Source organism: Mesoplodon densirostris, chromosome 14 (genome assembly GCF_025265405.1).
Source record: "Mesoplodon densirostris isolate mMesDen1 chromosome 14, mMesDen1 primary haplotype, whole genome shotgun sequence".
Taxonomy (NCBI): Eukaryota; Metazoa; Chordata; class Mammalia; order Artiodactyla; family Ziphiidae; genus Mesoplodon; species Mesoplodon densirostris.
The window spans coordinates 79,580,856-79,598,281 of NC_082674.1; the positions used below are offsets into that span (position 1 = coordinate 79,580,856).

Consider the following 17,426-nt stretch of genomic DNA (forward strand, 5'->3'; position numbering starts at 1 on the left):
AGGATAGATCTTCATGACCTTGGATTTAGCAATTGATTTTGAAATATGACACCAAAAGCATGAGCAACAAGAGAAAAATAGAAATATTGGACTTCATCAAAATTAGAAAGTTATGTGCATTAAAGGACATTCTTAACAAAGTGAAAAGACAAGCATCTGTATGGGAGAAAATAGTTGCAAATCAGATATCAGAGAAGGGTCTGGTATCCAGAATATATAAAGAGTTCTTATAATTCAACAACAAAAAGACAACCTAATCTTTTTAATGCGCAAAGAATTTGGATAGACACACAAGTAAGAAATACAAATAGCCAAGAAGCATATGAAAAGATGTTTAACATCATTAGCCATTAAGAAAATGCAAAGCCACAATAAGATACTACCTCACAGCCACTGGGATGGATATATTAAAAATAAATAAATAAAAAAGAACAGAAAGTAACAGGTGTCAGTGAGGATGCAGGGAAACTGGAACCCTCATACATTGTTGGTGGAAATGTAAAATGTCACAGCTGCTCTAAAAACTGTTCAGCAGTTCCTCAAAAAGTTAAACACAGAATTACCATATAACGTAGCAATTATACTCCTAGGTATAGACCCAAAAGAGCTGAAAACAAGTACTCAATACATACTTACACAAGAAAGTTTATAGCAGCGTTATTGACAATAGCCAAATAAGTAGAAACAACCCAAATGTCCATTAATAGATGAGGGGATAAACAAAATGTTGTATATATGTACAACAGAATATTACTCAGCCATAAAAAAGGAATGAGGTACTGATACATGCTACAAAATGGATGAACCTCAAAATCATTACTGGAAGTGAAAGAAGCCAAACACAAAAATCCACATATTGTACAATTCTGTTTATGCAAAATATTCGGAATATGTAAATCAGTAGAGAGAAAATGAAGATTAGTGGTTACCAGGATTTGGCGGGGGGAAGGGAGCAATAAGGAGAGACTGCTTAATTGGTACAGAGATTTCCTTTGGGGAGATGAAAATGATTTGGAATTAAATAGAGGCGGTGACTGCCCAACATCGTGAATGTACTAAATACCACTGGATTATATCCATTTTTAAATGGTAATTTTATGTTTTGTGAATTTCACTTCAAAAAAAAAAAGCTCACACTAATGTGTGGTCTCCCCAGGTCTGCCCTGTGTACGCTCAGGCCTCAGCGGTTGCTCCTGGTTGGGAAATATGGAGGGAGACTCTGGCCTCTGGCGGGGCTGTAGGAGCAGCCCCACACTCAGGACATGCTGCACCCCCTCTAGTGACTTTGAACTCTTTGAACCCAGCTCAGCAGTGCCGGTCCCCAGCGACGGGTAAGGGAGCTGAGGCAGGAATAGGTTGGAAAGGAGATTGGCTTTGGATGCTGAAAGTATCCCTGCCCCATGGCCTGCTTTAGACCTCCAAGGACACTCCATCCCCTCTTTGGTAAACTCCAGGCTTTTAGGGTGACCCGCATGGCCTGCGGGTCTAGGTCCCTGTTGATATTGTGAGCTTCTCCCACCGCCCTCCCCGGGTTCCCTCTGCCCCGCAGGCCCTCACACACCCAGCTCTCCTCCTTGGATCCCTCCCCCACCTTCCCACTCCCCGCTTCCTCTGCTAACCTGCGCGTGAACAGCAAGATCACCCTGACAGGTCTCCCTGCCCAGAGCTTGACTGCACCACCAGCAGACAGAGCTGCAAGGCACCGCACAGCAGGAGGGGAGAGGCAGGGCGAGGGGACACACACACTCACACACACACACACACACTCACACACTCACACACACACTCACACACACACAGCTTCAAAGTGGGCGGGCATCTTTGTTGATCTTCTGCTAACTCCCCATTTCAGTGTTATTTTAACAGAAATTACACATTGGGGGGTGGGGGTGGGGTGGGTAGAGAGAGCATCCTAAACTTCTCAGCTCTTCCAGACTCTGAAGGTCAAGGTCTGGCTTTGCCCCCGGTCCAGGCTGGCGCCCCAGCTCACCTTCCTCAGCATCAGACTATGTGTCACTGTCAATTAACTTTCCTTCACCCTCACAAGTGTGTGCCCTTGAGGGAAGGGCCTGGGTCTTGGTGACTTCAGGTCCAGCTGGCCCTGGAGTGCACAGGAGGCTGTCAATAACCACTCAGAAAGGAAGGAAGTGACCGGAGTTAGGGTCCTGCTGCACCACCACTCCCGTGGGACCCTCCTGAGCATCCTCACTTCTCTGAGCCTCAGTTGCCTCATCTGGGGTCACATGGAGTGCAGATCCTGTTCTGACCTCCCAGGGCAGGAGGCGATCACACACGTGCGATTGCTTGGAGACGCGGCCAAGACCTTTGAAATGCGGGGAGGATGAGGGCAGAGACCTTGCCATCCTCTCACCAGACTCCCGCCCCTCTCCCCCGCCAGGTCCCTCCCTCCCTGCTACCCGCTCCGCCCTCCCCCAGCTGCCCCGCCAGGTCCCAGCCCAGACCATCTTAGCCGAGCCCCGCCAGGACCAGATGTCCCGGGCGCGCCAAGATGCAGCCGCGGCTCTGGCTTCTTGTCGCCGCGCAGCTGGCAGGTAAGGCAGGGGGACCCTGGGGCGCGCGGGGCCGGAGCGGGTGGGCTTCGCTGGACCCGGGAAGAGCCTGAGCCGTGGAGTTTGGGGAAACTGTCCCCGTAGGATGCCCAGCCCAGAGCCCGGAGCTGCGGTGGCGCCTGGGAGGCGGCCGGCAGGCACAGTCCCTGGGGGTGGAAAACCTCCCCAGGGAGCTCATGACCCCAGGGCTCCCGGGAGCCTCAGTGCCCCAAAGCCTGAACCTAGAAGGGGAGACAGGAAGAGAGGAGGGAGAGAGGAAGGAGGAGGGAGGGTTGAAGGAGATGGGAAGGAAGAAAAGAGAGAAAGGAGGTCCAGAGGGGAAGGGGAAATGCCCTTGTCCAGGTCTGGCAGAGACGTGCCCCCAGGAAGGGGCCAGGGGCCTAGTTCTGGCTTTGGTGCACTTGGCCCAGGGTTCTGTAGACATACTTTTATTACTTCCGGGGAAGTATCTGTAGCACAATCCGCCAAATACCAGGCTGTTGCCAGTTCTCAGGCAGGAGTGTCAGGGTACCCCCTGAGGGTCCCCAGTTTCCCGAATACTCCCTGGGGGTGGGTGTCGTAGGCAGTGTGGCTCCCCGGACAAGCAGCGATGGAGTTCGAATGTTGGGGTTAGAATATAGCAGAGAGTTTGTCCCTCTGGCCAAGCCCATCAGTCTGTTTTTTAGAAGAAACATCTCCACACCCCAAGCTGCCCACTAACCTGTGGTTGATTTGCTGTCTTGTTCAAGAAGTCCAAAACTGATCCTCCTACCAGGGTGATAAAGCCTGCCTGCCTGGGCTTTGACCTAATGAACTCAACGACATCTCAAGTAGAAGCTAGTCTAGGCCATTCAAAGCTACTAGTGTTACTGTGGGTCATTTTAGAAACAGCAGGTCCCTCTGAGAGTGGAGTCACGGGGGGACTGAGACCATCAAATGAATCAAATGAGACCATGAGTGTGGTAAGGCCTGGCTCTGGGTCCGGAGTTCAGACTGGACTCAGCCACAGCCGGGGGTTCAGCCTCCAGGGGCTGAAAAGCAAGTGGGCATGAGAGAGACCAGGGTGTGTCTCAGCCAGGAAGTCTTCAAGTCAGGACGCAGGAGAGGATCGTACACAGAGCCCAAGGCCCCTCCGACCCCTCTCCACTCTGGGCTTTCTTGGTAGAGCTTCTGGAATCTTATTTGCAGCCCCACTACGTGCACATGAGCCCATGATGTGGATCCGGGTTTCCTCAATTCAAGGAGTGGCTCAAAGCTCAGGTTCTGGGGTCCCAGACCTGAGTTTGAATCTGGATCCACCACAAAAAGGCTGTGTGACCTTAAGCAGCTTCTGTTATAAGGTTAAGCAGTGGTGTTAACCTTCCTGAGCCTCTGTTTCCTCATGTGTAAAATGGTATGTTTCCTCCCAAAAGATTTGGTGAGGTTTAAACAAAATAATGTACGCACCATATTCAGTACAGTGATTCTTTATTTTTTTATTATTATTTTTTATTTTTGGCCAAGCCACGCAGCATGCGGGATCTTAGTTCCCTGATCAGGGATCGAACCTGTGCCCCCAGCAGTGGAAGAGAGGAGTACTACCCACTGGACCGCCAGGGAATTCCCTGTCAATTCTTACTATCACCCCCAGGAGGTCAATGACCCCACACAATGAAGAATCTCTACTCTGCTAAAAAGGCAGTATGGCTTTTGGGGAGACGGCCCAGCAGTCACCTGGGTCCCAGGTACCCTTTCATTCTCAGTGCGAGCAGAAGCTCAGAGCCATCTGAGTGTGAGGGGAGTCCAAAAGTTTAAGTTCATTTCTTCAGTGTTAGAGAAGGTCACTCTGGGGCCAGGGAGCCTGAGCCCCAAGTACAGGCAGGATTGTGAATGTGGGCCACGACCTCAGAAAGCCTTGGGTACACACACACACACACACACACACACACACACACACACACACACACACACACTCTCTGTGGCCTCCTCTGCCCATCCAGGTCTGTGTCATCTCTGGACCTTGATGCTCCTGGGTCTCTGCCCTGGTCTGCAGTCTCCTCTGCCCCGCAGCTAAAATGAAAGCTTTGCCAGGTCACATTCAGTTTGTTGGACTTGGCCATGAAGGACCCATTCTAATCCTCTCCTTACGATTTCATTTGCTACCAGTAACAACCCCCGAGATGTGAGACACACAGGCAGTGATTTACCCACATAGAGAACTTTCCACTTGGCAGTGCTTTTTGGACATTCTAAGCCTCAGAAGCAGGCAGGACAGCAACAGCAAGCCGCCCTCCTTTTATAGGAGGAGACAGGCTCCACGACTCGCCTGAGGTCCCACAACTGGCATGAGGCACAGACGGGGTTTGAGGCCAGGTCTGTGTGTTCTGCTCTAGTTTTCCTGAACAATCCCCTACCTGCAGGGGCTTCCCATCTGCGACTGAAATGAACTCCCAGCGCCACGTCTGGGGTGTCTGTCCTTCCACTCGGGAATGGGGATCCAGAGACCAGTTGATTATGGGCTTGGGGAGTAATGGGCTAGAATTGTGCCTACCAGGGGAAAGTGAGTTCCTCTTGCTGGTTGTCACTGTCCAGAAACGGTGGCTGGCCCTCTTTTAGGTTGGCCAGACCGGCCATGTGCTCTGCCGGTGATTCTGAGCTCCTCTCTGAGCTTGCCCTGGGTCTCCTGCAGCTGCTTGGAGCCTTTTGAAGGTCTACATAGAGCAGCAGCAGGACAAGGTGAAAGGCAACCAACTTTGACTTCAGACTGAATCCTTGAGTTTGACTCCCGGGCACTTACTAGCTGTAAGCAGGACTTTGAATAAGTCATGTCATGCCTCAGTTCCTCATCTGTGAAATGGGAATAAAAATCCCAAAGTAAGTCTGAGGCATGATTGAGGTAATTTATGCAAAGAGCCAGGCCTAAGCATGCAGTCAACAAGGGGCGCTCTCTCCCCTGTCGCCTTTGTCAGGCTGGCATCATGAACACCTGCCTGGTGGATGATCGCATGGGGGATGGGGTGCTCGAGCTCTGAGTCCTGGGGCCACCGGCTGCATTTCACACAGCATTTCCCCAGGCCCTGCAACTGGGCAGGCGCTCTCATAACTTCTCTCATACTTGACTACGGGTGACGCTGAGGCCCCACGAGCCTGGCCAAGAAAAGGTGCTGACGGTCTCTGCTGTTTCTGCTTCTCGTAGCTCTGCGTGGCAGCTCTGTACTCCTGCAGACCCCTGCGTCCGTGACGGCTCAGACCAACCAGACGGTGAAGCTGTCCTGTGAAACCAAAACCTTCCCCACGAACTCTCGCATCTACTGGCTGAGGCAACGCCAGGCCCCGAGCTCTAACAGTCACTACGAGTTCCTGGCCTTCTGGGATCTCACCAGAGGGACTGTGTACGGCAAGGAGGTGGAGCAGGAGAAGCTAACTGTGCTTCGAGAGCCTTCCCGGTACAGTCTCAGCCTCCAAAGTGTGAAGCCTTCCGACAGCGGCGTCTACTTCTGCATGATGGTTGGGAACCCCGACCTGACCTTTGGGAAGGGAACTCAGCTGAGTGTGGGTAAGAATCTGGCTCAGTGCTGTAGATGAGCACTGAGCACCTACTGGGTGCCGGGTGCGTGCCAGCCCCTGGGACATCCCACTCTCAGTGAGCCCCGCCCTGCAGGAGGGAAGGACCTCCAGAAGCAACAGCATTACCGCTAATAGAAACAAACAGTAACCCAGGGCTTGCCTGGTGGCGCAGTGGTTGAGAGTCCGCCTGCCAATGCAGGGGACACGGGTTCGTGCCCCGGTCTGGGAAGATCCCACATGCCGCGGAGCGGCTGGGCCCGTGAGCCATGGCCGCTGAGCCTGCGCATCCGGAGCCTGTGCTCCGCAACGGGAGAGGCCACGACAGTGAGAGGCCCAAGTACCGCTAAAAAAAAAAAAAAAAAAAAGTAACCCAGGGCCAAGCAGGTACCAGGGTTGTACATAGTTATTTCACTTAATGCTGTCAAGCACCCTGGGAGGCAGGTGCTGTTTGATCCCATTGTAGATAGGATGCTTAGGAGCATCGCTGCTTCTTCTGGAGACAGGGCAGCGCTGTCCTTCAGCCATTCTACGTTCACCTGAGGCTGTGGCTGGATTGGGCTGAGTCCCCAGACCTGCTAGTGGTCTCAGAAATCCCCTCCCAGTGTGCACACAGGGAAAGAACGAGCATGGGGACCCATAGCTTGAACCCACGCCCAGTGTTGCAAGGAGTGAGGAGGCTGGATCCCAGACCCAGCTGCAAATTCTGCTGCAAATTTACCCAGTGCCTGTGGGCAGGTCGCTCCCCTCCCTGGGCCTCAGTTTTCCCATCTGTATTGTGGGGCTGCTAAGGGCCTCCGTGACTCCCTCCAGCCCTTAGAAACTGCAATTCCTCAGGAGTTAAGTCATCATGTCCAGTAGAAATATGTTTTGAGCCACAGATGTAATTTAAGATTTTCTAATAGCCACGTTCAAAAAAATCAAAAGAAACAAGTAAAATTAATTTAAATAATATATTTTATTTAACCCAGTGTATCAGTGATATTATTATTTCAATGTGTAATCAGTATACAAATTATTACTGAAATATTTTACATTCGCTTTTCATACTAAGTGCTCGATATTTATGTGTACAGCACATCTCGGGTCAGATTGGCCGCGTTTCAAGTGCTTTGTAGCACACGTGGCAGGTGGCTGCCATATTGGATGGTGAGGGTTAAACTATCAAGGGTGTGAAGGAATCCTCAAAGGCCCCCTCCCCAGGTTAGCCCATGGCCAAGGCCAACGCCCAGTGGGCCTCCCACTGTCTTGCTTCCCACTCACCTGGGATCTTTTCAGGCTGGGGGCATTGAGAGTGACAAGGGGACCCCCAGGAATTAGACCACTCAGCATGGGAGGTGCAGGCATAGAGACATGATCAGGAAGACACAAAGCAGAGTGATGCCCTCGTCACATGTCACCAACCTCGGGTCTTACATCAGGAGGTGGGGAAGGTAGGGACAGCTCTCCCGACAAGAAGCCGAGGCATCCCTGGAGGGGTGGGTGTCAAATGATTCTTGTATTGAAAATTGGGCTTTTGTGAGTTTGGGGTTTTGGTTTGATTTATTGGTTTTGTCTCTCTAAGCCTCACACTGCCCACTCGTGAGATTTCAGGGTCTAGGAAAGGTGGATGGTGAAATAAGCAAAACTGGTTTTCAGAAGATTCCCGCCACGTGTACCACCACCCGCTCACTCCTGGCTTTGATCTTCCCAAACCCCTCTCACTGCCTGGCTCCCCGGGAATGGCAGCCCCTCCCCAAAACACGTGCTGGCAACCATATCATCTCTGCAGGGTACGGGTATTCAGAGTCAGAGCCTGCCCTCCTGCCAGAAGGTCAGTACATTTTAAAGGAGGAAGCCTGGATGGTAGAGAAAGTATTTGGGGGAAGATGGGCCTTTTTCAGGCCCCTGAAGACACCATGGGCTCAAAACTCCTGCCCCTTTCCAAGAAGAGAGAAGTGGGGAGACCGGGGTGTGGTGGATTGGTATCAGGAAGAATCAAGGGGACCTGCCTCTGGGCAAGAAGACATTGAAATAGAACAAGTCTCCCCGACAAAGCCCCCATCCGTCCCCAGGCCACTGTGCCCAGGCAGAGCTGCGCCCTCGCAGGCTCACCACTGCCCTGCTGGGAGCCTCTGTGCCTCCACGTGTAGGAAGTAGGGGAATGAATACTTCCAAGGCAGTGCGGACTAAAGGGGGTAATGGAAGGTCCAGACACCGCAGCAGAGGGCCGAGCTCCTCCCAGGCTTTCAGAGCAAGAGACTGAGGCTGTTTTCCCCTTTTACAAGAGTTTCCCTCAGCGGTCTGATGACCTGATGCCCTTAACTTTTTGTCAAAACTCATTTGCTCTTGAGGCAGTGTGCAGGGTGAGAGCCTAGGACACGCATCTTTTGGCTCAGATGCCGGCCCTGGCGTTTCGTGGCTCTTGAACTCTGAGCAAGTGATTTATTTCAACCTTTTGAGCCTAGGCTTCTTCGGAGATAAGATGGGGAAAATAGTGCCAGTCCCCAGAGTTGTTGGGTTCAATAAGCTTAAGCTGATGCTCTTGGCATGGGCACTAGCCCGAGGTGGGAGCTTGGTAAGGGTTAATTCTGGTTAGCTGGCTCTTCTAGAAACTTCATGGAGCAGGCAGAGTGGGGCACGTTTTCTCTACTGCTCATGGCTCAGGGCAGTGAGCGTCTGAAGTGTCCACATTTTATATGGAAGCTACCGGGCCCAAACATTGGCTGCTCCTCCCTTTGCCCTTGACTCTAGAGTTCAAGTTCATGGTGTCACCCGATTCCCTCTCCTACCATTTTGCAGAAAATCATTTCAGTGAAATGTCTTTGCCCAACCCTCAGAGGCAGGGGTTGGATTCAGCGGCGCCCAGTGTCCCCCCTCCCTTAGCACCTCCGAGCCTCCGGTGTCTCCCTTTGCCCTGTGAGCTTGTCCCTCTGCCCGGTCCCAACACTTCAGCACGTGACACTGGATTAAAAAGGGGGCAACGGAGGCACAGAAAAGTGATAGGACTTGCCCCAAGTCACGCAGTGGTTAATCAGGGATTCTGGGGCTCTTTTCACATCTGGGTGGCTCCAGAGCCCCTCTCTCCAGGACACCAAACAGACCCCCATCCCTAGGCCTTCAAATTCATCTGAGAGTTGAGGAAGTAGATCAAAAATCCCAGTGATCGGTGACCTTCAAGCCCCAGAGCAGCCTAGGGAACACGGAGAAGGACTTTAGTACCTGGATATAAGATGTGCAGTTGTAAGTTTTATCTCTGAATCCACCTGCTGTTTACCTGGCTAAAACATGTGTCTTGCTTTTGCAGTTGATGTCCCTCCCACCACTCCGCAGCCCACCAAGAAGACCTCTCCCAAGAAGAAGGTGTTCCGGTGCCCAAACCTGGTGACCCTGAAGGGTGAGTTCTCCCAGACCCCTGGATTCTCAGGAGGACAGCAGACACTCTCCCTCCCTCCGTCCCTCCCTCCCGTCTTTCCTTCCCTCCTTCCTCAAGCCCTTCCCAAGTGTGGACTCCAGCCTGTTTCTCTAGCCCTGAGCTGGGGGTCTGAAAGGGAGCTGATTGTGACAGCTAGTCACACTAGACAGCTAGTCTCTCTAGTGGGAGACACACTCCCAAATCATCACAGGACAAAACTTAATGAAGGATACATCCACCCAAAACTTGCAGACAAGTGTTCCTAGCAGGATTAAAAAGTAGAAACCACTCAAATGTCTACCACCTGATAAATGGATTAACAAAATATGGACTCTCAATACGATGGAATAGTATTTAGCCATAATCAAGAGTGAAGTACTGATATGCTACCATGTGGATGAATCTTGAAAATATTTTGTAGCAGAAGAAGCCAGTCACAAAAGACCATATATTATATGATCCCCTTGATATGAAATGTCCACAATATGACATTCCTTGAAGACAGAAAGTAGATTAGTGGTTGCCTAAGGCTGGGGGTGTTGGGGAAGGAATGGGGAGAACACAGCTAATGGGCACAGGATTTCTCTTGGCGGGGATTAAAATGTTTGAAATTAGATTGTGGCGATAGTTGCACAACTCTGTGACTATAACAAAAACCATTAGATTATACAATTTAAACAGGTGAACTTTACAATATATAAATTATATCTTAATAGAGCTGTTAACAAACAAAAAACCCAACCCAAAGGACCAGCACTTTGGGACTGACATATACACACTACTATATATAAAATAGATAACTAATAAGAACCTACTGTATAGCACAGGGAACTCTTCTCAATACTCTGTAATGACCTATATGGGAAAAGAATCTAAAAACTAGTAGATATATGCCTATTATAACTGATACACTTTACGGTACAGCAGAAAGTAACACAACATTGTAAATCAACTAGACTCCAATAAAAAGTAATGAAAAAAGACAAAGGACCAGCACTTTAACCTTCCCCAGTTTTGATGCCTAATAGAAGACCTAGCACACAGTGTGTGCTTCATATACGTTTACTGATGAGTAAACCAACTCACTGCTCCGTGCTACACGCACCAGACACCGTAGCTGAGTACACACGCACACACACGCACACACACACTTGCCTTGAACCCATCAGCCAAATGTGTTTCTGGAAAAACACTGACCTCTGTCCCCCAAAAGTTACTGGTGACAAAAAGAAAGTGCCACCTGCTCCCACCCATAGGACAAACCACAAGCAGCCACACCAGGGCCGCCTCATGCTACTGGTGTTGCTTTGTCTTAAATACTTATATAAAGTATCAGAAAGAGTCTGGGGGTAGGCATCTAGCAGGATCCAGGGCATGGGAGAGGGAAGCTGTCACATGAGTTCACAGTAAAAAGCAAATCAGAACCCATGTACAAAAGGACAGAGTCTTAGGGAACATAAAGGCGGAGACAGTATGAGCTCATTTGATAAAGTATGCCCCCCAACTTTGCCTAAAGGATTTCAGGCAGGGTATAACCAAAAAAAGGACACAAAAAAGGACACAAAAGTGCCTCCAAGACAGTAGAGGCACTAAGATGAGGATGCAAAACCTAGGTCTGTGCCCTGGCTCTGGAGGAACCAAACAACCCAGTGAAGCAAAGAGTAGACCCCAAGTCACGTGGCACCGCTAACACCCCTCCTCCCACCATAATGATGTAAAGAAACAACCCGGGCATCAAAGCCTTCATCCTGGCGCTAAATTTTAGAAAAATATCTGCTCTGTTCATTCTTATGTAAGGATCGCTGCACGATAGTGAATTCAGTAGCACTTTATAAATGATGGGAAAATGGTCTTCAGATTTTTTGCATCATTTCTGATACCAACCCTCAGTAAAATCCCAGGGTAAAATGCAATTCCAACATTAGTAGGTTATTAAGAATAACCAGGATGTGTGCGAAGGTGGCCAAGTTGGGGGGAGGGGCGTCAAGGGGAGTAGGTGGAGGTTGTATTGGGGGTGGGGACCATGGGGAAGTGTAGCCTAGTGGTAAGTTAACCAGGCCTAGGTCTGAATCCCTGTCTGCCGCTGCTTATACTGTGCGACCTTGGGCAAGTGATTCAGTCTCTCTGAACCTCAGTTTCTGTCACCTGTCAAGTGGGAATGCTCACCTGGCTGCAGGCAAGGCAGGATAAAATGCGATACTATACACAAGGCACTCAGCTTGGCGGGGCACCTAGACAGAGCTCAAAGCTTGTTATCATGAAAGAAACCCACAGGCCGCCATGGGGAGGGGCCTGCTCCCCTTGAGACAAGCTGGGGAGGTGCTGGGGGACAATTTCTAAAGTGCTGTGACAGGAACAGTGTGGTGAGATACAGATCTCAGGAGACCCCAAGACCCGAGCGAGGCAAAGAAGGTGGGGCTGAGTGTCACTGGTGTGTCTCTGGCCACTGGCTCCCTGCCCAAGCAGGCTTTTCGCCACCTCTACTAGAAGCGGCAGTTTTCCTGGTAGGTGATCACGTTTCACCGAGGACCCAAGGACCGGTAGCTGTCTCTTGGCCTCTAGTTCAGGTCATAGCACAGGAGGCCTCCCCTGACCCCTCTTACCTATCCCTGCAGCCTGTGTCCACCTCCCTTACTTAAAACTTTATCCAGTGGGCTTCCCTGGTGGCGCAGTGGTTGAGAGTCCGCCTGCCGATGCAGCGGACACGGGTTCGTGCCCCGGTCCGGGAAGATCCCACATGCCGCAGAGCAGCTGGGCCCGTGAGCCATGGCCGCCGAGCCTGTGTGTCCGGAGCCTGTGCTCTGCAACGGGAGAAGCCACAACAGTGAGAGGCCTGCGTACAAAAAAAAAAAAAAAAAAAAAACTTTATCCAGGCATAATTTGCGTGTCATAAAATTCACCCATTTTAAGCGCATGACTCAATGATTTTTAGTGAATTTACCGAGTTATACAACCATCACCAAGATCTAGTTTTAGAACATTTCCATCAAACTGTCGGATCCCTTGTGCCTGTTTATAGCTAATCTCTGTTCCCACCCCAGCCCCTGGCAACCGCTAATCTACATTCTGTTGCTATAGATTTCCCTCTTCTGAACATTTCATACAAATGGAGTCATAGAATATGTGGTCTTTCATGCCTGGTTTCTTTCACTTCACACCATGTTTCTGAGGTTCCCCCAGGTCGGGAAAACATGGGGGAGATGAGAGGGAGGCAGACAGAAACCCTTACACATCAGAGGTGGGAAGGACTTCCAAGGGCCTCTCAACCAACCTTCCTCTGCACGTGGCGCCATGCAGCCTTGGTGACGGCAGGCTCCCTCCCTCGGAGCAGCCCACTCCATCCCTTCTGCCACCTCTCCTGCCCTTAAGCTGTCACAATGGGACTGGCAGGGGCTGTAGAACTCGGGGCATCTGGGTCCAAATCCTGGCCCTGCCTTTTAGTATCCAGGTGACCTAGGGCATGTAATTGAACTTCTTCGAATCTTGGTTTTTCTGAACTGAAAAATGAGAGATAAAAATGACAGCAATACCTTCCTTCCTCACAAGATGGAAGTCTGTAGTTAGTACTATACTTGGCACATAGCAGGTCTTCAGGAAACCTTCTCACCTTTCCCTGACATCGAAAACTCTTTCTAATTTTTTTAACCTTGAGCCCAAATCTGTAGCCTTTCCCTTTTCACCCATGGGTCCTGGTTCTGCTCCCCAGCTACAGCCATAGGGACACGAAGGGTGCCAGAGAAGGATTTGGGGCATCGACGATATAAACTCTGCTGTTTACATAGCATACAAAATGGGCAAAGGAACAAATAGGCAACTGATAGACGAAAAATCATACGAGGCCAATATATGAAAATAGGCTGAAATTGACAAGTGGTGAATTGAAGTGAAATATCATTTTTCACCCACTGGACTGGCAAAAACTAAAAACTTCGATAATGTCAAGGGTCGGCAGGGTGCACCACTGGTGATTAGGAATGGAATTCACTGCAGCCTCTTTGGAAGGCATTTCACAGTATCTGTTATGATTGAAAATGGATATAGTCTATGGTTAGTAGTTCTCGTTTACAGTATCTGCCTCCGGCAGGCTTCTGCATAAAGAAAGAAATGTACCTGGATGTTTTCTGCAGAGGTATTTGTAAAACACAGGAAACAAACAAAACGCCTGTTAAAAAAAAAGAATGTGCTGGCACATTTAAGTGAAGAAAAAAAGAAATCCTGGTTGCAGAACAATTTGTACTATATAAGCCTCTGTGTTTTTAAAAGCTATATGGGATGTATCTATGTAAATTATGTATGTGTGCATGCAAATTAACAACGGCAGTTACTTCTGTGAAGGAGTGCCAAGGGGCATTCTAACCATATACTTAAACCTTTTACAGTGAAAATATATTCAGATATTTCTTCTGAAATTGAAGGTTTTAAAAATAAATAAGAAAACTCCCATTACCAGGCATGCAAATTGTCTATCTCACTGGAACCTACATAGCTCCTGAGTTTATTAATTTTTAAAATTTGCACGTGGGACATGAAATGTTATATATGAAATGATCTCAGTGTGTTTAAAGAGCCTAGAAAGAAGACTGGAAGGAACTATGTAAGCAGCGGTATTCTCTGGGAGGTGGGGCTTCCGGTTGATTTTTCCCTCTTTGTATTCATCTGCACATGTCAACTAGTTAATGTGTATGTTTTCCAGGCCCGTCCTGTGCCCCCCTCATTGTCGGCCTACTGGTGGCTGCCGTCCTTGTCCTGCTGGTGGCCTTGGGCGTGGCCATTCACCTACACTGTAAGTTGTGCCCTCCTGGGTCGTCATGGCAACCCCTTTTGCTGTTGGAGGTGTCCCTGCGGGTCCTTCCTTCTCTAGGGAAGCAGGGCGGATGGCAGCCTGTTGGCAGTTTGCCCCTCCAACCCCGAACCCATGATACTTCCAAGAAGCGGTTCTTGGCCTGAGGCCAAGCTTCAGGGATCAGAGGACACCCTGTCTCTGGAGTCAGGCAAACTTGGATTTGAATCCGACTCTGCTGATTCCTGATCTAGTGACCTTGGGCATATGCCCTGGCCTCCCTGATCCTCAGCTGCCTCACCCTGGGTAACCATGTTACCTACTTCCCAGGGCTGCTTTTGTTAAGTCCCACCCAAGTGCCCGGCTCGGGGCATGGGCTCAGTAATCAGGAACACCCGTGAGCAGTTGGGATGGAAGCAGTGCACAGAGATGGCGGTAGGGTTTGGGTTATGTTCCCAGAAGCTAGAAATCCTCCCCTCTGTGAGGCTGTGGGGAAACTCAGAGATAGCTGATGCACCCGGTCACTTCAGAGGTGGGATGACCTCCTTCTACGCCCCCCCCCCCGGTAGCTTCAGGGGAGGCCCACACAGCTGGCCAAGAGCCCAGAGCCCCAGACTCTAGCCCTGACTCTTCTGCTCGCCTGTGCCACCTTGTGCAAGTCACTTACCCTCTCTGGGCTTCTGTAAAATGGGACGGGGTGGCCCACAAGGATGTGGACTAGATCAGTGGCTCTTTCATAGGTCACAGACCCCTTTGAACGTATGATGGCAATAGGGACCCTCTCTGCAGAGAAATGCACCATGTGCACATTTTTGCATACAATTGCCGCCCCCAAAAAAAGGGATCCATTTATTCCATTCTAAAAACCATTAGAGTTCAGGGGTCTGCAGACTTTTTTGATCAAGGACCTCATCAGTAAAAAAGTCTTTTAATTATAAACCCTAACTTCAATTAGCTATATTTATTTATTTAATATATTCTGTATGTATATATTTAATATATAATTATAACTATATTCTTAAATGATTAATATTTATGCTAGCTGTGTTTATTTAATAGTCTATGTATGTTATTAAATGTGCTTCAGAAATAAAAAGGATGAGACAAACATGTAAATAGACATGCTCATCTTTCCTTCCTTCGTCCCAGGGGGAGATCTTGCACTTCCCCAGAATACACACGCTTTAAGACCTCTTGCCTGTACAACCTCTGCTTCCTGACGTGCTGTGAAGGGCAAGGTGGCGCATTTAAGGGCACACAGACCGCCACTTACTAGCGACGTGACTTTGGGCAAGTCATTCAGTAACACACTCACTGTCTACGTCAGCTTCCCCATATGCAAAACGGAGATAGTAAGGGTACCAGCTCTTAGGTTTGCCATGAGCAGTAAGGGAGTTAAAACCCATGAGGTGTCTGGACCAGAGCCTGGCACCAAGGAAGTGGCCCGAGGTGTCAGCTGCCCCTCTCTTCGCCCTCCTCCCTCTCTGGGGCTCGGTGTCAGTGGCTTACAGCCCATGCCAACCAGCGGTCTTGTTTTCTCCTTCCAGGCCTGCAGAGGAGAGCTCGGCTTCGCCTCCTGAAACAGTAAGTGGTTGGGGCCTTGGGATATTGCCTGGGCCGCAGCCCTGGGTGTGGCCCTGGCTTCCTCAGCCCCTGCTGCTGCCCACAGCCTCCAACTGCGAGAGCCCCAGACAGACACCACCTTCAAAACAATCACACACTGTGTTAATAGATGGGCTCATGGAGTTCAGGCAAAGAGAGAACCTAAGCAAACAGAATACCGATTAGTCGTCTAAGTATATGTCAAGTATGGTAAGATTTAGCTCTTAGAAGCAATTATACTCCAATAAAGTTGTAAAAAAAAAAAAAAAAGATTAGAGGAAGAAAAAAAAAGATTTAGTTCTTAGCTCTCCTGAGAATAATAGTGAACTCTTTTTTTTTAAATTGAAGTATAGTTGATGTACAATGTTGTGTTAGCGTCAGGTGTATAGCAAAGTGATTTAGTTATATATATTCTTTTTCAGATTCTTTTCCATTATGCGTTATTACAAGATATTGAATAAACAATCAACTACTGCATAGGTAGAACCAGTAGGATATCCCAAACTTTTTGCCACCCGTTATTTCATTCAAATTGGTCCTGCATGACCTAGGAGGGTTATTTTTACAGATCAAGACTTGCTCAAAGCATTTGGGACAGTAGAGCACAGCCTTGAACTCGAAGACAAGTCGGTTCACCCCAAGGCCAGCATCTCCACCAGTGGAATCCCTTCCCTCCTGGTGTTGTGTGTTGCACTTGACCCCACCTGGGTCCCAGGAGTTGGCAAACCCACTGGCTGAGTCACGTAGACACAGGGGCTATAAGGCTCGCTGCTTAGGCCCACTGAGCTGGGTAAGCTCCAGCAGAAGCCAAGGCAGAGGCCAAGGCTGCCTGAGGCTCCCAGACTCAAGGGCTCTGGACCCCTGTTTGGCCACGGGCACTGTCCTTGGGCTGCCTTTTCTGTCTCAAAATAGAGATTGTTTCACATCTACCTATCTCATTAATTACACCCCCCTCTATGTAGAGTGTTTGAAAAAAAGAAAGAAAGCCCCCGCTCCTAGATTGAAGATCAAGAACTCTGGCTCTGTTGTGAGGCAGATCTGGGTTTGAGTCCTGTCTGCTACTCACCAGCCTTGGGACTGTAGGCAAGTCACTTCACCTCTCTGAGCCCCTGACTCCTCATCTGTAGAATGGGATAACAGTACCAACCACATGCCTATTGTAAGGACTTACTGAAGCAGCACCGTCTAAGTGCACAGCCCCTGGATCCTTGGAGTCAAGGCAGCAGCTCATGTTACTTACAAAAGGCAACTTTATGAGCCCAACAACCAAGAAACAACATGTTTTCTTGTTGAATTATAAGTGACAGACCATATTATATTTGTTTCAGGTGTACAACCTAAAATGTATTTTTAAATTCTCTGAAATGATAAATTTTCATATATGCTCACTCTACTGTCTGCTCTACATTATTACACACATTGTGTTTGTATATATTTGTATACATTGTATTGTATAGTTGCTTATACATGCCTGCTGCATTTCATGGGCAATTTGCGATGGTAATTTTGATGGTGTGCAATTTTCACTTTATGTGCTGGATTTAAAAACTACCCCGTA

General features: G+C 49.2%; 1 protein-coding gene across 1 annotated transcript; it reads left to right on the forward strand.

The window, feature by feature from the left end:
- Window positions 1-2,509: 2,509 nt before the first annotated feature.
- Window positions 2,510-15,854, forward strand: CD8B (CD8 subunit beta). Its single transcript, XM_060117535.1, has 5 exons — window positions 2,510-2,552; window positions 5,725-6,084; window positions 9,379-9,468; window positions 14,180-14,269; window positions 15,814-15,854. Exons 1-5 carry the CDS (start codon window positions 2,510-2,512, stop codon window positions 15,852-15,854), a joined length of 624 nt encoding a protein of 207 aa, XP_059973518.1.
- Window positions 15,855-17,426: the final 1,572 nt, after the last annotated feature.